At 42.9% G+C, this 23,155-nt stretch overlaps 1 protein-coding gene across 1 annotated transcript in view; it reads right to left on the bottom strand.

Annotated features, from left to right (window-relative positions):
* RYR3 (ryanodine receptor 3) overlaps positions 1 to 23,155 on the bottom strand; it is a 481,871-nt gene that overhangs the window by 206,207 nt on the left and 252,509 nt on the right. The window contains exons 54-60 of the mRNA XM_061612803.1: positions 21,325 to 21,414; positions 20,949 to 21,095; positions 20,274 to 20,336; positions 17,091 to 17,166; positions 16,726 to 16,849; positions 14,862 to 14,977; positions 10,558 to 10,625 (exon numbers count right to left, since the gene is read on the bottom strand). Coding sequence (XP_061468787.1) covers positions 10,558 to 10,625; positions 14,862 to 14,977; positions 16,726 to 16,849; positions 17,091 to 17,166; positions 20,274 to 20,336; positions 20,949 to 21,095; positions 21,325 to 21,414 — 684 coding nt within the window. The remainder of the gene's footprint in view (positions 1 to 10,557; positions 10,626 to 14,861; positions 14,978 to 16,725; positions 16,850 to 17,090; positions 17,167 to 20,273; positions 20,337 to 20,948; positions 21,096 to 21,324; positions 21,415 to 23,155) is intronic.

The following is a 23,155-nucleotide window of genomic DNA, read 5'->3' on the forward strand; positions in this document are numbered from 1 at the left end:
GCCTCCAGGGCTGCAAAGCCCTTTCTGGAAAGATCTTCTGATATGAGGTTGAAGATAGCCCTTTTATCTTGTACAGCTCATGGAGAAAAGCAAAAATCAATCATGTATTACTGTGTCTTAGCGTGAGAACAAGTTGTTTTGTTTGTATTGTTTTTCTTTGAAAATTAATAAAGAAAATATAATGTATTATAAGAAATATTAGCTCAAAGTACTATTCAATTTTCGCTGCCTATTTGTTTTCATTTAAACCCTGCCTTTCCTTAAAAATAAAAAATCAAAGCATAATTTAACAATTTAAGTTATAAAAACACTAAAACCTTTTAAAAACTACAACTAAACAAAAACTATTAAAACACATCACAGCTAATTCCACAGCAGTAGTTCAGCAGATTAAAACAGCAATGTGCAGCAACAACAACAAAAAACTTTCTTTAAAAAGGTTTTTGACTAGGGCTGTACACAGACTCCCCCATTCGCCCTGTGGATGCAATCTGGAGGGGGAGGCATCAGGCGGACCCACCCTAAATCAACCTGGGAACCATTCACCCCAGCTTGGAGCCACTCCCAAATAAGTTTGGGAGGTGAGGCAAATGTTTAATTAGGGTTAAAAATCCCCAGTTAAACATACAGTAGGGAGTACTGAGGCTCAATCCAGACAAGACTGAGATGCTGCTAGTGGGTGGTTCTTCTGACCAGATGGTGGATGTCCAACCTGTCCTGGATGGGGTTGCACTCCCCCTGAAGGAGCAGGTTCGTAGTTTGGGGGTTCTCCTAGAATCATCTCTGTCACTTGAGGCTCAGGTAGCCTCAGTGGCACGGAGTGCCTTCTACCAACTTCAGTTGGTGGCCCAACTACGTCCCTATCTGGACAGGGATAACCTGGCTTCAGTTGTCCATGCTCTGGTGACCTCCAAATTAGATTACTGCAATGCACTCTACGTGGGGGTGCCTTTGAAGACTGTTCGGAAACTGCGACTTCCCGGAAGGATTGCTCCGCCTGTGGCTGCCTCTGAGATGAGCTCTGTCTCAGAGGAAGCTTTTTTCAGTTTAAAATCAGTCAAAAGGGAACTTTGACTGGTATAAATGTTCTCCTAGGCAAGGGTGAACCGAAGATTATCCACAGAAACTTCGTTAGGCTGTCGGTGGCTGGAATCGATCAGGAATTCCCTGGGAAAAGAAGGCATACCTAGCAGCCGAGGACGGAGTTAGGACTTCCAGCAAGCTGGGCTGAAAAAAGTGAGACGTTTTTTCTTTTAAACGATCCACAACGGGCGAGCTTCCTTCTGTCTAATCTTATCATTTGGCTTAAATTACTACAGTAAAAGAGATTTGTTTAAGAATCAGAAATCAAGATACCTGGGTGAGTTACACTTCTCTCTTTTATACAAGGAATTAAGGAGGAGGAAAGAAAATTTAAAAAGCTTATCTTATTTTTTATGGCAAAAAGCTGGCCTGAATTTGGAAACTATAACGATTAAAACGGATGAGGGGCAACTTACCCGAAGAGAAAATCTGATTTAGATGATTATTTGATTGATATATGTCTGGGACTACTTTTTCTTGGACTACTTTCTTTAGACGAATCTGCTGTTCGTGTATGTTACTAATTGTTCGGCGCCGTGAATCAAATTTGTTTTGCATTCTTGGACGTGCGGGAGATAAGAACTGTGCTGGCCAGATGATGTCAACAGGCCTGGAATATTAACCCCCTTATTGCTGGAAAAAGAAGCAAATTACTCTTTGCTTGGGAATTGTGGCTATATTGGAAATTTGAAGGGTTTTTTCTTCGGCTTTAAGAATGACAATCAAAGAAGTGGCAGAGACCCTGGATGTATCCCTGGAAGGGTTTTCCCCTCTGGATATGTTTCAGAAGATAATGGATGAGATTAAGATAACGAAACAAGAACTGGGACAGAGTAGACAAGCGATGGCAACTGAATTTGGTAAAGTGAAACAGGAGTTGAAAGAAATAAAGGATTATATGAGAAAAGGAGCAGATGGACAAGCAATAGAAGATGAAAAAGAAATTAAAGGGAAGGAGCAAATTCTGGAGATTGGATCAGATATATTAAATGTGGAATTGGAAAAAGATTTGGACTTTATGGCAAAAATTAAAGGGAGGATGCAAGTCCTGGAGATTGGAACAGATATATCAAGTGTGGAACTGGAAAAATATTTGGAGTTTGTGGATCCTGGAGATAAAGATTACTGTTTGGAATTCGGTGTTGTCCCTGGAGAAATTGATGAAGATATCAGAGATAAAGTTATCAATGCTTCGATGGAATTTCTGGACTGGAATGATTTGATGGAACTTGAAAAAGAGAAAATTTATAGAATTAATTCCAGATATGTGACAATGGAAAAACTCTCAAGAGATGTGCTAGTGCATTTCGTAAAAAAGAGGAACAGAGATATGACTTTACAACAATATTTCAGTAACACATTCAGAATTGATGGCAAGGAAATATTTGTGATGAAGGAAATTCCCATCAGACTCTTACTATATGACTATGACTATGACAGCAAGATTGTACCATTGGTCTCACCTGAAAGGTGATTTTCATAGGAAGGGGCCATCACTGTGGGAAATAGTTCCACCTATCGTGCGAAGGCAAGAATGTTTTTGAAGTCAAGACTAGGGACGTCATGCCCCTCCCACTCTCCAGTTCACTCGTAGCGAGTCTAAAAGAGATATCTAAAAATACAAGAACAAGGCCAACAGGCCTGCCAGGAAAATAACATAATAGTCACATGCATAACAACATGACTCTAACATAACTTCATAACATAACAGAACTAAAAGTCTTGACTTCACTCTTACATTTAAATATAATATGGAAACAATAACATGTAACCCATTGATAAAATCGCTAGTCATCCTCCAACTGGGACGGTCGTGATGGCCCCTTCCTATGAAAATCACCTTTCAGGTGAGACCAATGGTACATTTTCCATAGGAAGTGGGCCATCACTGTGGGATGTACCAAAGCAACCCATATAGGGAGGGACCACCCACATGTTAATCCTCATTAAGAACCTGTTACAACACTCGTCTGCCAAAAGAAGCATCAGCAGAGGCATAACGATCAATTTTATAATGTCTTATAAACGAGTGTGGGGAAGACCAGACTGCGGCCCTACAAATATCGGCAACAGGAGCATTAGTAGCAAAAGCAGCCGAAGTGGCAGCTGACCTAGTAGAATGAGCTGTTATACTAGCAGGAACTGGCAGCTTCAGGGACTCATATGCTAAGGTAATGCATGCCCTTAACCAACGGGATAAGGTAGGATTGGATACTTTATGCCCCATAGACCCTGGATGAAAGGATACAAACAGAGACACCGTTCGTCGAATCTCTTGGGTCCTAGACAGGTAGGTCTTGAGAGCCCTCCGGACATCCAACGAATGCCAAGCCTTCTCGAGAGGATGGGTAGGATTCGGGCAAAAGGAAGGCAAAACAATGTCCTGGTTGCAATGAAAAACTGAATCGACCTTGGGACGAAAGGAAGGGTCAGTCTTCAGCACAACAGAGTCCTTATGGAAGACGCAGAGGTGTCTAGCAGAAGACAATGCGCCCAACTCCGAAACGCGTCTGGCAGATGTGATTGCGATCAGAAACAGGACCTTGAAGGACAGTATACGTAGGGGCACAGTCCTGATGGGTTCAAACGGAGGGCGTTGCAAAGCCTGCAGAACTTTCGGCAAACTCCATGAGGGGAACCGATGGACAACAGCCGGAGAGCGTAGGGCGACTCCCCTCAAAAAAAGTTTGATGAACGGATGTGAGGAGATATGATCTCCAGGAGAGGACACTGAGAGAATGGATGACAGAGTAGACGCCTGTCGACGTAGAGTGTTGGGTCGAAGTCCCATCATAAAGCCAGTATGGAGAAATTGGAGCACCTGGTGCACATTGGCCTGGGATGGATCGTGGTGGTGGGACTGACACCACTTGGAGAAAGCCACCCAGGTATGTTGATAAATGCGAGTGGTAGATGGTCTTCTCGAGGCCAAAATAATATCAATCACAGCGTCAGACAGTCCAGCTGACCTCAAGTGTCTCCGTTCAAACGCCACGCTGTTAGATTGAGCCAAGTAGGGTCCTGGTGCAGTACTGGGCCCTGGGATAGGAGGTCTGGCGTTACTGGAAGTGTCCAAGGATCCATCATTGACATTGCCAGTAGATCTGAGAACCACGGTCGGCGTGGCCAAAATGGTGCTATCAGAACCAGCTGTGCCCTTTCGGTTCGCGCCTTCCTCAAGGTTTTGGCTAACAATGGTATGGGAGGAAAGGCGTACAATAGACCGTCTGGCCACGGTGTTGTCAGAGCATCCACTGCTTCTGCTGTTGAGTCCAGGTATCGAGCAAAGTACCTTGGAAGCTGGCAATTGGTGCTCTGCTTTCAGGGATTGTAGATGTTGTTCTGCCCAGACAAAGATGAGGGAGGCTAAGTCCTGCAGAGGACGAGACCTGGTGCCCCCGTCTGTTCAAATGTGATTTTACACACGTGTTGTCTGTTCGAATGAGCACATGATGCAAAGGGAACAGAGACTGAAAATGACATAGAGCCAAGTGGACAGCCTTTAGTTCCAGCCAGTTGATGCTTCGAGATTGCTCTGCGTTGGGCCAAACCCCTTGAACATACTGGGAGTTGCAGTGGGCTCCCCAACCTATGAGGCTGGCGTCTGTGGTCACGACGGTTCTGCGGGGTTCTCTGAACGACGTGCCCTTGGAGAGGTGTTGAACCTTGGTCCACCAGCGGAAGGAGAGGCGCAGAGCGGGGCTCAAACGAACTTTGCGATGGTTGGAGCTGGCAATGTCTTTTTGAAAAGGCAACAGAGTCCACTGAAGGGGCCGAGTGTGAGCCCGAGCCCAGGGCACAATGTGGATTGTGGAGATAAACATCCCGAGCGCTCTGGCGAGAAGCATGACGTCTGCGGATGTTTGTTGCATCAGGGACCTTGCGATGCTTGTGATGGCAGTGATGCGATCTGGAGCCAGGAAGACCATTGCCTGCAGGGTGTCCAACATTGCCCCAAGATGTAGTAGGCGTTGGGTTGGTTGGAGATGGCTTTTGTCGAAGTTGACAAGCCAGCCGTAGGTCTGCAAAACATTGAGGGTGATCATTAAATGATGATGAGCCAGCTCTTCAGATTTGGCCCGTATGAGCAGATCATCCAAATATGGGTAGATATGAACCCCTTGGGTCCGAAGGTAAGCCACTAGGATGATTTGCACCTTGGAAAATACTCTTGGAGCAGAGCAGAGGCCAAAAGGCATCGCTCTATATTGAAAATGTTGGTGGCCAAAAGCAAACCGAAGAAACTTTCTGTGGGCTATGCAAATGGGTACATGGAGATACGGTTCCTTAAGGTCGATAGAAGCCAGGAAGTCTCCTTCATGCAGACTCTCCGTAATGGAGTGGAGTGATTCCATTTTGAACCTGCGATATGTTACAAAACGGTTGACAAACTTGAGGTCCAATACCGCCCTCCAAGATAAATCTCGTTTTGGCACAGCAAATAGGAGGGAGTACACCCCTTCCAATCTCTCAGTTGTGGGGACTGGCTCTATTGCCGCTATGTGCAAGAGGTGATGTATAGCTGTCTGCATGATGTTGTGCCTGGCTGGTGCCCTTGGGCAAGGAGACGGGTGGAATCTGTCTGATGGGGTTGCCCAGAACTCTATGGTATAGCCATAAGTGAAGAGGTTCCTGATCCAGGAGACCTTAGTGAGGCGCAGCCATCGATCTCCAAAATTAAGTAATCTGCCACCTATGGGGATGGCGTTAATACTACTTGTGTAGGCGAGGACCTCCTTTATATGAGGACGATGAGTTGCCCCTGCACCCTTGGTACTGACCTCTGCCCTGGAAGCGTCGGTTCCAGGAACCCCTGAATGCGTTGGAATCATAGGGTCTGAAATCGCGGCCTCGTCCTCCTGGCCGCGTTCCTCGAAAAGGCTGGTTAGAACGAAAGGAGGGAAATCGCCTAAAGGGCCTGTGGTCGATGTTCTTGACTGTGGCTAGAACCGGTTTATGGGCGTCTTTTGGATCAACCAGAACTGCCTTTAGAGCTTCCTCGCCAAAGAGTAGAGATCCGGAGTAAGGGGCCTTGGACAGGTTCAATCTGGCCGCTGAATCAGCTTGCCAGTGGCGAAGCCAGAGGGTACGACGAGTGACCATTTGAGTCGTCATGGCTCGTGCCCCTAATTGGGTGGCATCCAAAGTGGCATCGGCCACAAAAGCTGCTGTCTTACGTAATTTCAATAGTGCTCTTTTGAAGGCGACAGGATCAGGGTTATCATCCTCTAGAAGGTCATCCAGCCACATCATAGATGCTCTGGAGAAGATGGAGGCTGAGGCGGAGGCACGCATGGCTAGGGCAGTGGCCTCGTGGTTCTTGCGGAGGGCGAAGTCTATTCGACGTTCAGTAGTATCTTTTAGGTGGGATTCCCCTTCCCTGGGCAAGATAGATCGTGAAACGAGGCGAGCGATCGGTTCATCTATGCCAGGGACCTCTAACTTGGTGGCGAAGTCTGGGGCTAGGGCGTAAAGTCTGTCAGCCATGTTCTTGAAGCGTCGAGCTTTGAGCGGGTGGGCCCATTCATCGGAAGCTAATTTGGCAATTGGGTCCGGCACCGGGATGTAGTGTTCAGTAGGTGCAGGGGATTTGAGGACCTTGGCCCCTTTGAGAGTTGGAGCGGACGAAGTTGAGGGCGCAGTCTGGAGACCAAGGGTATGAAGTACCCTACGTGCGAGCGGTTGGTAATCTGAGGTATTGAACAAGCGATACGATGTATCCTCCTCATGATCTGAATAGTCGCTCCAGTCATCTCCTTCAACATGGTCAGTGAAAGTTAACTCCTCCGCATACGAGGCTTCGTCCGTACATCTGCCTCTGGCTACATCGAAGGGATCTGGCGAGCAGGAAGGATGAGCAGCATGGAACGCGCGTTGGTCCATGTTGAGTGGGGGTATGGCAGGAACCTGTGGTAGTGACTGCATTTGTGTGAAATAAGCCAGCATGGCTTGGAGTTGGGAGAGGAAATCAGGAGACAGCTGCAGACCAGATGTGTGAGATGTATGTGCCTGGTGGGCTGTTGGAACAGATGTCTGAGGCGGTAAGCCAGAGGTAGGTTCGTTAGGCGAACCGTGAGGGGGAAAGCCAACAAACTCTTCCTCGTCAGAGGCAGTAGCAGGAGAATGGAAAATATCACTTATGTGTGTCTGTGCTGTGGTGGTTGTTGGCACAGAAACATAACGAGGACGCTTTGGTTTACTATGGCTGGAAAGATGTTTTGTCTTAGCCAGTGCTTTGGCATGTCTGGTCTTAGACGTGTTAGTATGTTGTGGCTTGGCTGATTGTGGCATGTCTGGCTGATCTGGCACCATGTGTGTTGATGGTGACATGCCTGGCTGTTCTGCCATCTTATATGAACCTGGGTGCAGTACACTGCCACGGAGGGGGCAGAATGTAAAGACCCGAACTGGCACAGCGTACTACCACGGAGGGGGTAGGATACACTGGCAGATGGCGAATGCACTGCCACAGAGGGGGCAGAATGCACAGAGGTATCCACGTTAATATAATATAGGCTGTTTTAGAGTTGGCACACTCAGATTAGTGCTGTGGGCTGGGTTTTTGGCTTGTTCACGGCCCCATAGGGGGCAGGATATGTAATGTAAATCAGATTTAATACAAGTCAGCCACTGATATTAAAGCTCCAGCCTTGATAATGTAATCCAGCCACTAGGATTAAAGCTCCAGCCTTGATAATGTAATCCAGCCACTAGGATTAAAACTCCAGCCTTGATAATGTAATCCAGCCACTAGGATTAAAGCTCCAGCCTTGATAATACAATCCAGCCCACTAGGATTGGAGCTCCAGCCTTAATAATACAATTCAGCCACTATGATTACAGCCACAGTAAAAATGTGTGTAAATCAGCCTTGTGTAAGTTTGTCAGCAGCACATATACACAAACATACAGATAGGTAGCCTGCAGGGGAGGTATCCGAAGCTAAATAGATGGTAACAAAAAAAGGCGGGAATTTTGAATTTCAAAAAATGGCGCCCGGAAAAAAAACGGGCGGGAAAAAACGATCAAAACGGGGCTGAGGGAGAAGGAGCAATGGCGGCCGTCGCAAGCGAACTGGGGGAAGGGCTGGCCAGCACGGACTCGCCGAAAGCCGCAGTAGCGGTTGGAAAAGAAACTCTGGAAGAGCAGGTAGAGGAACACACGGCAGCCGCCGCAGAGAGAGCCGCCGTCGCGGTCTGTAAAGCCCTTCGCAGTGGGATTTAAGCCACGTAGCGAGGGCGATCTGCGGTAAGGTAGTAACGGCGGGAGCCACAGCTGCAAGCTCCCGCAGAGATCGGATCAGCCGCAGCCGCGGCAACGATCGGGGGGGGGAGGGAGAGGGATTCCCCTTCCCTCACAAGCGATCAAAAGCGATCTAAAAAAAAAAAGAAGAAGAAGAAGAAGAAGAACCGCAGCCGCGGTCACTGAGGGAGCCCCCTGGCTACGGGGGGGGAGGGGGCTTGAAACTGCAAAAATAAAGAGAGCCGCAGCCGCGGTCTCAGAGCACCCCAATCAAGGGAATAAAAGGAATTAAATAGCCCTGAGGAAAGGGGGAAGAGAGCCGCAGCCGCGGTCTCTGAGGGGATCCTCAGTAGGCTAGACACAAAAAACAGCAAAAAGGTTTTGAAGAGAAAAAGAGAAACAAATACGAGACTTAGCTAAATGCTACGTGAAATTCCAATCTTGTTCGTACGAAGGCAAGAATGAACTAGAGAGTGGGAGGGGCATGACGTCCCTAGTCTTGACTTCAAAAACATTCTTGCCTTCGCACGATAGGTGGAACTATTTCCCACAGTGATGGCCCACTTCCTATGGAAAATATTATGGGTGCAAGGATGGAAGTTGGAAGATGGAATTAACACTGATAATGGAAAAATGGCTATTGAAATTACTGGACCTAAGCAGACTTGATGAGATGGATTAATTGACATGTTTATTTGGAGAAAAATCGATGGATATATTTCTCAAGGAGTGGAAACCTCTCTTTGACTTTTTGCGGAAAGAATAAAGTGATGTTAATGAGATTTGATGATTAATTAAGATAACTACTGGAGGAAAGTGATTTTGTAATATATTAAGAGACAGGTTTGTTATATATCATAGACCTATAACTGATCTGCGACAAATCGGAAGTCAACATTTCATTTTATTGTTTAATCTGTTTCTTTTTTGTTTTGTTTTGTGTTTGAAAATTTGAATAAAATTAATGATAAAAAAAAGAAGACTGTTCAGAAACTGCAGCTTGTGCAAAATGCAGCGGCCAGATTGGTAACAGGGACCAGACGGTCCGAACATATAAAACCGATTCTGGCCTGCTTGCACTGGCTGCCTGTATGTTTCCGAGCTCGATTCAAGGTGCTGGTTTTGACCTATAAAGCCTTACACGGCTTGAGACCACAATACCTGATGGAACACCTCTCCCGATACGAACCCACCCTTACACTACGTTCAAGATCAAAGGCCCTCCTCCGGGTGCCTACTCCAAGGGAAGCTCGGAGGATGGCGACAAGGGAGAGGGCCTTCTCAGTGGTGGCCCCCAAATTATGGAATGATCTCGTTGACAAGGTGCGCCTGGCGCCAACACTATTATATTTTCGGCACCAGGTCAAGACTTTCCTCTTCTCCCAGGCATTTTAGCATGTGTTTTATACAGTTTAAATTTTTAAATTGTTGTTTAAATTGTTTTTATAAGATCTGTTTTAAATTGTATTTGTTTTAATGTTTTTAGTTACTGTAAACCGCCCAGAGAGCTTCCGCTATGGGGCGGTATACAAGTATAATAAAATACAAGTATAATAAAATAAATAAATAAATAAATAAATAAATAAATACATACATACATACATACATACATACATACATACATACATACATACATACATACATACATAAATAAAGGGGATTCTGTCCAAGCTCACTCTCTCAGGTCATCAGTTCTTGAGCCCAGGGAGTGATCCCGGGGGTGGTTGTTTGCAAGGCGCTTTGCTGCAGGAAAGTGTTTTGCAAACTAGCATCCACAGTGATCCTGTGGGGTGGCAATGACACTCAGACAGGAAGAAGAGCTGCAGCTGCCTCTTCTCTCTGTTTGGTGGCCCACCCCCTGACAGTGCTGGGCTGCTCTGGGTCATCCAATCTGACACATAGCCATCTGTGGCTGTCGGAACCTTATTGGACTGAGGCCCCAAATGGTTCAAATGGGCCTGATTTGGCTTGGCCGAATCCAGTGAAAAGTCCTAGTTTTGACTAACTTCTGGAAAGTTATTAAAGAGGACGTGAGATGTGCCTCTCCTAGAAGGGAGTTCCAGAGCCTGCTTCCAGAGCCTAGACACAGCCACAAAAAATTCCTCGTTACCTACCTGCTGTAATGGGAATCACATGTTCCATTATATGCCGAGCTCTCAACATTAACACATACTACACAGTTACATTTCCATGGGAGTTCAATTAGCTTTTTAAACATTACAAGTCACTCACTTTGGCAAAGAACTTAATTTCTTGGTCATGTGGGGATTTCTCAGTTTTTCCACTGGTGACAATAGCTTCTGGGGAGAAACAATAAAAAAAGTAAACAACACTGGGCAAGAATATCATTTTATGTCTTCCACAAGCTTTTGAAAGATCTTCAGTCAAAATTTTAGGAGCACCAACCATGTGGCCTATAGGAACAGGAGGGACAACCCTGTGCTCCTTTTCAGTGATCATCTCAGTTTTAAGCACACAAGACAAATGATAAAGCTGCTTATGATCTTGCAGATGTTGAAAATGAAGTGAGAAAGTTCCATATGTGAATGTTTCCTCCCTGAAAACTAGTTTCCTCTTTGCTGAAATGTTCTTTGTGTCTGTAATGTATGCTGTCTTATAGGACATCACTGCCTCTGTTTTGGGGCACCTTTCTTGTGCTTTCCATCCTTGCGAGAGGAGGCAATATATGCTAAAGTCCACAATTTAGTCATAGGAAAAAGTTTGTTTCACCAAGTGAGTTTGTGTGTTTTTTGTTATCGGACAAAGAAATATATATCTCATTGCAGATTGCATTATTTGCCCTGGCAGCTAGGAATTTAAAAGCTAAATTTGTATCTCAGCTTTGAATGATCTATGTTGGTAATGGCATATTGCTAAACAAAACAATTATGGTATGGTATGGTAGGCCCACTGTCAACTTTATACGAGGAAAGCTGAAGGCCAAAGAGATGATTTGGTCTTTTTAAAAAAATTATTGGAATAGGCGCAAATCAGTTTGGGGAAGCATGATTAAGGGACAGGATATTTATTTTAATTGCTACCTCTGTGTTGTTTTCCTCAGCTTAAATTGTCCCCTGAAGCTTCTTTTTATCCAGTGTGGGAAACCATTCAAGTACCCATATTGTAATTATATGCTTTTCCCTGCAGGGCAAACAGCAGCTGAGGGGGCAATTGAGATCACGAAAACAGCATGAAGGAAAAGAGTGACTATAGATCTGGAGCCTTAGGTGCATATGCACTCTCATATCAGGCTATCCATACCTGTAATCAACTGTCAATCCTCTCTACTGAGTGTCCCTGTCATCAAAGCTGAAGCAGGTGTTGACCAGGCAGAAGATTTCTCATCAGTTGTGCCCCATATGTGGCACTCCCTCCTCAAGAAAATTCACCTGATGCCTATCTTATTTATTCACTTATTTATTTAATTAATAAAATTGTATATACTGCTGATTGTAATAAAACCTCTAAGCAGTTAAGAAATATTAAAATTATCAATGAAACAGTAAAAAAAAGTAATTAAAACATGGAAAAGATAATTAAAATTAACATTAAACTAAAAAGGGATTAAAACAAGTCAACATCTATGTGTCTGGATAGGCTTGCTTAAACAAAAATGTTTTAAAGCAGGTGGAGAAAAGAGTACAGCGAAGGCATCTGCCTGATCTCAATAGGTAGGGAGTTCCAAAGTGTAGTTGTTGCCACACAAAAATATCAATTTCAAAAACCTTTTGGCATCATAGTATTATAGCGAGGGATGTAAGAAAAGTCAGTTTTTTTTAAAAAAAAAGATACAGTATTTTGTAAAAAAATGTTTAAAACTGACAAATTTTAGAATGATAGCACTCTTCAAGTACATGAAAGGTTGTCACACAGAGGAGGGCCGGGATCTCTTCTCAATCATCCCAGAGTGCAGGACACGGAATAATGGGCTCAAGTTGCAGGAAGCCAGATTTCGACTGGACATCAGGAAAAACTTCCTAACTGTTAGAGCCATACGACAATGGAACCAATTACCTAGAGAGGTAGTGGGCTCTCCGACACTGGAGGCATTCAAGAGGCAGCTGGACAGCCATCTGTCGGGAATGCTTTGATTTGGATTCCTGCATTGAGCAGGGAGTTGGACTTGATGGCCTTATAGGCCCCTTCCAACTCTACTATTCTATGATTCTATGAAATTTTCGGGGGGGGGGGGTTTACAAAAAACATTTCCCCATCAAGTCATCACAGCATGGTCTCACAGAAGCAGTCAATAATATTTTTTTTAAAAAGCCACCTTTTTAGGATGGTGGTGGATATGGCCCATAGGCTACAGATAGGCAAAACCCTTATTCTTTTCTTAGGTCTGTCAAGTGTATCAAGTATATTAAATACTGGTGTATATTCTGTTGTTTTTATATCGCTTTACACTTTGCTAATTTTTTATTGTATTTTGTTGTTTTGATGTTCAAAACCGCTCTGGAATCAACTGATGAAGGATGGTATAAACATTTCTAAAATAATAATTGCACTTGGGTAACCATACTAGTTCAGATGGGGAATCAGAAGCATGCCTAACCGCTCTCCTCTTCTCCCCAACATCCAACACTGCTCTGACAGGAGTTCATTACATTTGACATTAGGGGTGCATGAGCATCCCTTTGTTCATCCTAAAAGGCAAGTGAACACACAGAACGACACAAGGCTTGTATGCATACAAATCCCTTGAAGATACTTGACCAGCATCTTCACCCACTGCTTTCCTCTTAAGCAGGAAAGGAGGCAGCAGAGGCAGTAGTAAAAAAATGTTCTCAGTACCATTGTCCCTCCTGGAAGCATCCCATCTTTGGAGGCAAAGTAGTGTTGAGGCCTTTTCCCACTGGGAATGTGGTTTTCCGACTGGGGACTCTGCACATACAGACAGTTTGCCATTTCTTCAAGGAAGAAAACACCATGTGGGTAGGACTGGCATTCTCTATACCACATTTTCTTTGGACAAATGCATTTCCCCAGAGGGCAAGTGGCACTGAGAATGCTTGCTGTGGCTTTCCCTTCTCTTTACCAGGTAAGTGTCCTGATGGACAGGACCCAGAAAGTGGTGCTGGGAGACTACTGCTTGATCCCCTGGCCGTTGGCCTGGGAGTACCGCAGGGTTCCATTCTGTTTCTCATGCTCTTTAAACATTTATATGAAACCGCTGGGAGAGGTGATCCGGAAATGTTGATGACACTCAACTCTATCTCTCCCTTCCATCTGATGGCAGGGTGGCAGTGCTCAACCTAAACCAGTGCCTGGAGGCTGTGAAGGGCTAGATGTGGGCTAACAAACTGAAACTTAATCCAGACAAGATGGAAGTGTTGCTGGTCAAGGGGAAAACTGCACCAGGGATAGGGTTGCAACCTGTTCTGGATGGGGTTGCACTCCCCTTGAAGGAGCAGGTCTGCAGTTTGGGAGTCCTCCTGGATCCTGCCCTGCTGCTTGAATATCAGGTGGCTGCGATAGCTTTTGACCGTCTTAAAATGGTCTACCAGCTGCATCCGTTCCTGGAAGCAGCTGACTTGGCCATAGTGACACATGCACTGGTGACATCGAGGCTTGATTACTGTAGCTCACTCTACATGGGGCTGCCTTTGAAAACGATTTGGAAACTACAGTTGGTTCAAAATGCAGCAGCCAGAATGTTAACTGGAGCACGGTGCAGGGACCATATTACCCCTGTGATTTATTGACTTCACTGGCTCCCAGTTTGTTTCTGGGCCCAATTCAAAGTGCTGGTTTTGACCTTTAAAGCCGTAAACAGCCTTGGACCAGTGTACCTAAGTGACCGCTTACATCCATATGTTCCTACCCAGGATTTAAGATCATCTGCCACTGGTCTTCTCTGTGTGCTTGGAATGAAAGAAGTTAGATTGATAGGCACATGGAAGAGAGCCTTTTCAATTGTGGCTCCCAGACTTTGGAATTCCCTGCCCCAAGGAGCCCATTTTGCTCCCTCCCTGATGGTCTTCCGGAAACTTGTAAAAACTATTTTGTTCCGGAGAGCCTTTGGTTAGACTGACGGGTCAGCCTGACACTGTTTTAAGTTTCTTATCTTTTATTTTTATCTTTTTAGTTCTTTTATTCTCACTCCCACATATGTGTATGCACATATATACATGTATGTATGTTTGTATGTGTGTGTATGAGTATGCATAATGCATTTTATGTATTTTAATTGTATTCTACACATTTTATTTTACTGTAATGTTTGTGTTTTTATTGTGTATTCTGTTATATGTGTGTGCAATTTTATTGTAACCAACCTGAGTGCCCTACTATAGGTTAGAAGGGTGGGATAGAAATATTTTAAATAGATGTGTTGGACCCTTTGGGGGGGAGGCAGAGGAAGCTGTAGGGGCTCAATGGGCAGGTCAATCAGGCCTGTACATGCCTTTGTACAGCATGTAAGGATCAGAGCCATACTTCTTCACAAGGAAATGAAAGCAACAGGAAAGGTAACCGAATTAGGGGAGAACTCTGTTGTTCAGATTGGTAGTATTAAAAATGCTACAGAAACTTACCTAAATGTGCAATAAAATCTTGAGCAGAGTCAACGTAATTGAGAACCTTCTTCAGAAATTTATAGGCAAACCTCTTTTCCATTGATGAGGCATCCAACTCCATGTCATTTAAGCCTCTAGGGAAAAAAAATTATTTAAAATAGCATGCATGCTTCACATTTAAATTTCATTACTTCATCCCCATAGAATATCAAAATAAAGGTAAATAAATTAAAGAAAAAATTATTTCCAAGCCAAGCTACTTGATTTAATGTATATATTACTTTTGAAACATCTTTGAAATTACCCATTTGGGGAGTTGCACATTCTAAGTAGGAAAAAATGGATCATTTTCATTTTTGTATTTTTATTTATTTATTTATTAGATTTATATCCTGCCCTTCCTCCCAGTAGGAGCCCAGGGTGGCAAACAAAAGCACTAAAAACACTCTAAAACATCATAAAAACACATTTAAAAAAATATTAAAACAAAACATCCTTAAAAACATATTAAAACAAAACATCTTTAAAAGATTTTTTTTTTAAAAAAAAGCTTTAAAAACTTTTTTTAAAAGCTTTAAAAACTTTTTTTTAAAGCTTTAAAAATGTATTAAAAAGCAATTCCAACACAGATGCAGACTGGGATAAAGTCTATACTTAAAAGGCTTGTTAAAAGAGGAAGATCTTCAGTAGGTGCCGAAAAGATAACAGAGATGGTGCCTGTCTAATATTTAAGGGGAGGGAATTCCAAAGGGTAGGTGCCACAACACTAAAAGTCTACTTCCTGTGTTGTGCAAAATGGACCTCCTGATAAGATGGTATCTGCAGGAGGCCCTCACCGGCAGAGCACAGTGATTGACTGGGCATGTAAGGGGTAAGATGATCTTTCAGGTATCCTGGTCCCAAGCTGTATAGGGCTTTGTACACCAAAACCAGTACCTTGAACTTAGATACTGCTGCTATTTAATGAGCATTCATACCAATTTGTTTGTGGGGATGTCAAACAGCATTTCATCAAGTGCTACCTCACACTTTGCAGTTCCCATCGCTTTCCTAATCAGAAAAAGCTCCAAATCAGCTTCAATTGCACAGCCTGAATTTGCCAGGACGTGAATGAATCCCACCAGCAAATAATGACAGTCTGGAAGCACCTTTCCACTATAGAACAGGAATTTAATGGGAACTCTCCTTAATAGACTCTTGTAAAGACTAATAGTCTTTAGTTTTTGTATTGTTTCTGGGTTTATTTTTCTGGCAACATTTAGGTTTCCACAGGTTTACTTTATTGCACAATAAACATTTTTAATAGTAAGGTTGCAGTCCTAACCCCACTTATTTCTGATTAGACATGATGAGGACTGCAGCCTAAGCAACACTGGAGAAACGTGTTCCCAAACTATCATGCTGAAGGAAAAAGGTAATTTTTTGTTGCTGAAAAATGTTTTGTTGCTACCATAATATTGCTCTCAAACCACAATATTTTGCTACTAGGAAACTGCAAGCTTTCCTAGGGATGGGGAAAACCCTGCTGCAAGACTAGGCTAATATTTATGCAATTGGTTTGTTGCGATTTTGTTCATCACTTCCTCTGGCCAGTTCAGAGTGTTTATGAAACTCTGGGTGAAAATATGCAGTGGTTACAAATAAGCTGTCTTCAGTATGCAATTTATTTCTATATTTAATTTTCAATAGCATGTTGATCTTCTGGTTTGGGATAGTTATTTGAAGTGAGCACTTTAGTATGAGGTGCTTATATGCAATATTAAAAAATGCCCCTAGTTTCATCAAAGCTGCTCTTGCATGATTTGTGCCAAAGCTATGTAAAAACAAATAAAACAAATAACTTGGGCAGCACAAGTTATTTGTATGGTGACACACAACTTGCCTAGATATGGCAATGCCATTCACTAGAAGAAATTTAAACAGTTCTTGTGCTTTCTCCCTGTCCCGAGACTTTTCTTTGGCTGTCAAAGTGTCATATGGTACCAATAGAGGATGGCTGCCTCCACCTATGGTAAGATGAGAGAAGTATTAATATTTATTGCTGTAATAGTTTCAAAATATTAATAGGCAAATTAAGGCTAAAATCCTAACTATGCCTACTCAGAAGTTAGTTCCATTGAATTCAATGGGGCTTACTCCCAGGTAAGTGAGGTTAGATTGCAGCCTAAGGTTAGTCTTATTATATTTGTTATTTTCAGATATTCCTCTACTGAATCGTGGGTTCTCCACAAAACATTAAAGTCTTACCTTTACTTTCCAATTCAATTTTCTTCTTTTTAGCCCATATGTTATGATAGTTTTCTGCCACTACGTCAACCATTCCCTGTATCACCACCAAATCAAGAACGGATAATCCAAAGTCAAAAGAAAAATATACCAAAGCACGGATACTACAATTTTACAGAAATATATTACAGCATTTAAAAACATCATTTATTACAAAGGGGAGTGTGTTAGCCACTGAGAAGAGACTTCTAACATGTTTCCTTGTCCTTTCCTGCTGATTGGAGCCTGTTGTGGGAGAAGGCATTAACAATGATCTCAACTGTTAATCTTAGGAGCAAAAGGGGGGGGAGGGGAATGGCTGTGACTAACATGAAAGGACCCTGCACTTCTGAATTTGCCACTACGCTACTGATGTCTTCACAGTGGTAGATACAGTGCAGATCCCTGTGCCTGAACTGACTTTTGCAGCAAGGGGGTCTGAGGAACTGAGGCAAGTAGTGCTGATGAGAGATGGAAATTCTAGGCCTTATTGACAAAACAATAACTGACAAATAGGCAGGTCCAAATGGCATCCACCTAAGAGTTCTCAAACAACTCAAATGTGAAATTGCTGATTTTCTAAGAAAAATATGTAACTTGTCCCTAAGATAAGCCTCCACACCTGAGGACTAGAAAGTGGCCAATGAAGCACCAATTTTTTAAAAGGGATTCGGGGGGATGTGGGAAATTACAAGCAGGCTAACCTAATGGGCATCCTGGGAAAACTGGTGGAAAATAGTGTTAAAGATAAAATAACCAAGCATATAGAAGAACAAATCTTGCTAAAACAGAACCAGCATGGCTTCTGCAAGGGTAAATCTTGGCTCACTAATCTACAGTATTACAGTTCTTTGAGAGCATATACAGTAGATAGAAGTGATCCAGATGACCATGTGCACTTGGACTTTCAAAACGTTTTTCAAAAAGAACCTCACCAAAGATTCCTGAGTAAACTTAGCAGTCATGAAATAAGAGAAGTCCAGTTGTGTATCAGGAGCCCATTAAGTAGCAGGAAGCAGCAAGTAGGAATAAATGGACAGTTCTCCCAGTGAAGGGCTGCACAAAGTGGAGTCCCCCAAGAATCAGTATTGGGGCCTGTGATTTTTAGCTTGTTCTATGATCTAGAGTTAGGGGTGAGCAGTGAGGTGGCCAGGTGAGGTGGCTGATGATACTAAATTATTCAGGGTTGTTAAAACAAAAACGGATTGCAAGGAGCTCCAAAAGGATCTCTCTAAACTGAGTGAATGAGTGGTAAAATGGCAAATCCAATGTAATCAAGTGCAAAGTGATGGATGTTGGGGCAAAAAATCTTAATTTCACATATATGCTCATGGGGTCTGAACTGGTAGTGACTGACTAGGAATGAAACTTTGGGATTGTAGTACATAACTCAATGAAGATGTCGACCCAGTGCGCGGCAGCTGTGAAAAAATGCAAGTTCCATGCTAGGGATCATTAGGAAAAGTATTGAAAATAGAACTGCTGGTATGATAATGGTGTTATACAAATCTATGGTGCAACTGCATTTGGAATACAGTGTACAGTTCTAGTCACCTCACCTCAAGAAGGATATTGTAGGATTGCAAGAGGTCCAAAAAAGGGCAACCAAGAAGATCAAGGGAATAGAGCGACTCCCCTATGCTGCTTAACCAGTTCCTGATCCACAAGAGGACCTCTCTTATTCCATGATTGTTAAGCTTACTCAGGAGGTCTTTGGTGATGTACCTTGTTGAAAGACAACATGACAGAAGTGTGTAAACTTATGCACAGTATGGAGAAAGTAGACAGAGTGACGTTTTTCTCCCTCATAATGCTAGATCTCGGGGACATTCAATGAAATGGAATGCTGGAAGATAAGCACAGATAAAAGAAAGTACCACTTCACACAATGTATAGATAAACAATGGCAATAATGACCACCAACTTGGATGGCTTTAAAAGAGGTTTAGTCAAATTCATGAAAGAAAAGGCTATATATGGCTACTAATACTGATGGCTAAGTTCTACCTCCATTTCTGGAGGCAACATACTTATGAATACAGTTGCTGGAAACTGCAAGAGGGGAAAATGTGCTCAGGACCTGCTTGTGGGCTTCCCATAGGCATCTGGCTAGCCACTATTAGAACAGGATACTGGACTAGATGGGCCACTGGCCTGATCTAAAAGGCTCTTCTTATGTTTTTAAGTTTTTCAACAACTACTGCAACTGGCATTCCTTACTAGGAACGGGATCCGCATTTTGGTGCTGGTTTGATTTTTGCTCCGTTGAACTTCCTTCCAGTACCATTTCATAGGGGATCAATGTCTGCTATTTGCGATAAATACTGATTTGGGTTTTTCCCCACAAAAATATCAATATTAATATCGATATTTTTTAAAATGTTATCTTATCATATTTAAAAATATTTTCCTCAAAATATCAATATTAATATCAATGTTTTGAGGGAAATGTCAATATTAATATTGATATTTAGAGGAAAATATCGATATTCATTTCAATATTTTGAGGCAAATTTTAAAACCTTACAAAAAACCCAAAACCGCCAGGATAAAAAAAGCAAATGTAATAGGAAATCTAGTATCAAATTTGAATTTTGTGAAATTCAAGCACTTCCCTATTTCTTACCACCATCCCAGTCAACCAATCAGTGTCAGAGGCTTCAACATCACAGTGCAAGCACAATAGAATATGGTTATCTTACAAATAACAAGGAGAAACCAATTGTTAACATGTTTTCAAAATGAGTAATATTTCAAATAACTTTGAAAACAACCAGCTAAAACTTCAGCATAAAATGCAGCAGGTATGCAAACACAAATAAAGAAGAAAAATATGTTTTTAAATTGAGAGTGAATAAATGTCACAAGTTATATAATAGAAACCACAGTATGGAAAGCCAGGATATATGCAGAAAGAACCCATACTGTGATTCATTCTCACAGCAGTTGTCCTTTCAGATACTGGAGTAATACTGGTGTGGGGAGGAAGCACCACAAGGGTTTCTTCGATGTGACTCAGGGCTGGCAGCACCAGAAGGAGCAGTACCATAGGGCTTCCCATGGTACTTCTGAATATGAGAAACACCCTCTTGTTGGCCCCAGCTGATCTTACTTAAACATGAATAGTTTTTTGATACCATATTTGCTTGAATATTTAATACAAACCTGGAGTTCTTTGGAGAGCATAACATTTGAAAGATCAAGTGGTGCTGGGCTGTATCCATTTCCCTATTGTTAAAAAGAAGAATTATTGGTTGATGTTTTTCCATATTTAGATTTTTTACTTATCACTCTATATTGAATGTAGATATTTTAAGGGTGCAAAATATTTGCACCCTTAATTGGTATCATTAAAACTTAAATTGCATTTTAAGGGTGAAATCCATTTGGTACCCTTGTACTCATGGAAAGGCTTTTGATCCAGTGGAAGAATCTGCAATGAAGGAAGAGGGATCAGGTTAACTTTGCCTATTTCCTCTTCTCCTGCAGTCCCCAACATCCCCTGAAAATCAGTTCGAGAGTGTTTGGGGATCCTCCAGAACAGGGTTGAAAGCAGCATAGGAGGCTGGCACATTTTGTCACAAGGAACTGCTATTGTGAATGCTCCAACATGGTCACCATCTCCTTCAGTTCAAATGAAGGTTTTCCAGAGTGTGACAAGCTATGATCTCAAGACATTTCAGGCAATTCACAAGACTGGCTAACCATGTCAATATTCCTACAAACATTTTGTTAAAAAATATGACCATGGGACTTAGCCCCAAGGCAGCAGTAGCATCAGTACTGTAGAGAATAAATACGCTCATATTCTTCTGTTTTTTTAAAAAAGTTCTGCCTTACTTGGCTGGACTGTGATATGCTACGGAGCTTTTCATTTTCTCGTTGTTGTACAATCAATTCTCCTTCTTTGATCCTTTCTAGGCTCCATCCCATTGCTAGCATGGTTTTAACAGATTCTCTGGCAGGCCATCGATAGATTTCCTTTTCCTTAAAAAAGTTTATACAAATTTTGTATGTTTCATCTTGAAAAAGTTTAAACTGGAGTCTCATAGAAAGCCTCTCTCATTATATACATTTTGGAAATCTAAACAAGATTTGGATTTAAATCTTGTCACATTTTAATTTCACATTACCGCATCAACAATATTTATGCATTAATGAAACATGCACGCAAAACCTGTTGTTTCATTTAATAACACAGTTTGACCTTTATTACCTTTTCAGTCAATGTTTTAAAAGGCCTTATTAAAGGATGCAGCTTCATATTTTCGTCGAGTGAAGATGCATACTTCCATCCACTATTACTCTGAAAACAGACACACAACAAAAAATTAGACTATGGGAATAATTGCCTTTGATGACCACTAACAAATTGCCTTTTTAAAGAAAAAAAGGACTAAATGAATTAGCCAATACAATTATAAGAGGCAAGAAACAAAACTCTGTGTTCAGAAACAGATGAGACACTACCTGATTTCCAGATGTTAAGAACTAAATGGGTCCTTACAAAATGAGGTTATCAGCTCTGTGCTTTGGGTATATACTATACCACAAGCATACATGAATCCCATAGGCAGTTTGTTTTTGGAGATAGTCCCACCTCCATCATTGTCGTGTCCCGGACTGGACTCAGAAACCAGACCAGGTTGTGAAAGCAGTTCAGTCTTTATTAGAGTAATATCCAAACAGAGGCTGCGCCTTCTCATGAAGAAACACAATAACACGTGTCCAGCGACATGCAAGAGAGTTGACAGAACAAGGAATCCCTGCCCCCCTTATCCTTATAAAGGGGGCTTTCTGGCGCAAATTCTCTCACTCCGCCTTAGGGTGCTCTCTTCCCCGCCCCTCCTCTCTCTCCCCTTTGCTCGTTTTTGTTTTCTCCGGGTTCGTGGTGAAGGGGGAAGCTCTGCCCCCTCCTCTTCTGAAGATTCTACCTCTGGTATTGGGGAAAGAGGGGGGTGAACGTCATGCCCATCAGGCGGGCTTTTCTCTGGCTGATGAGGGAGTTGAATTCCCCCTCCTTCTTGTTCTAACTGCTCTGGCTCGGGGAGGGGGGTGAGCATGGGAAATTCCTGAGCAGAGTCTGTATCTGTGTCTGCTGGAGTTTCAAGGCCTTTGCTGCTGGGCAACACTATCTCTGAGAGTTCTCCCTCCCCCTCTTCACACAACTCTGGGAAAATGGTCCCTTGGACCCACCTGAAGGGTGATTTTCACAGGTACACCTGCCATCAGATTGGGTAGTACTGCCATCTAGCGTCCGAAGGCAAGAATGCACTAGAGTTAAAACCTGGGGCTCGAGCCCCTCCCACTCCAGTCTTCATGATGACGAGTCCGAAGTGGTAAATCTGAAAGTAACCAAAGGGCAAAAGCCCCAGCAGCAAAGAAAATATACATAGCAAATATCACAGAACTTGCAACATGAGAATAGGTTTTAACTAAAGAAAATCAGACAGAGCACGAAACATATAGGTTGAACTATATACAAAATACTGAACAAATTTCCCCAGAAATCCCCCACAAGGGAGGGACGTGATGGCAGGCGTACCTGTGAAAACCACCCTTCAGGTGGGTCCAAGGGACCATTTTCCACAGGTAGCCTGCCATCAGATTGGGATGTACCAACGTAGCCCCCTAATAGGGAGGGATTCCTAGAGAGTTACAAATCGGAAATAACGTGTTGCAGGACACGTCTCCCGAAAGAGGCGTCAGCTGAAGCATAGCGATCGATCTTATAATGCTTCACAAAGGAGTTAGGGGTAGCCCATACCGCCGCCCTGCATATGTCTGTAAGAGGAGCATTAGTTAGGAAAGCCGCCGTAATGGCAGCAGACCTGGTCGAATGAGCCATGATATTAGACGGCACTGGCAAATTAAGTGACTGATATGCAAGAGAAATACAGGCTCGAAGCCAACAGGACAAAGTGGATTTGGACACCTTTTTTCCCAAAGATCTCGGATGGAAGGATACAAATAATGCGTCTGTCTGTCGAATGTCCTGGGTGCGAGAGAGGTAAACTTTGAGCGCTCTCCTAACATCCAGCGAATGC

The sequence above is a fragment of the Rhineura floridana genome, chromosome 2 (assembly GCF_030035675.1).
Source record: "Rhineura floridana isolate rRhiFlo1 chromosome 2, rRhiFlo1.hap2, whole genome shotgun sequence".
NCBI lineage: Eukaryota > Metazoa > Chordata > Lepidosauria > Squamata > Rhineuridae > Rhineura > Rhineura floridana.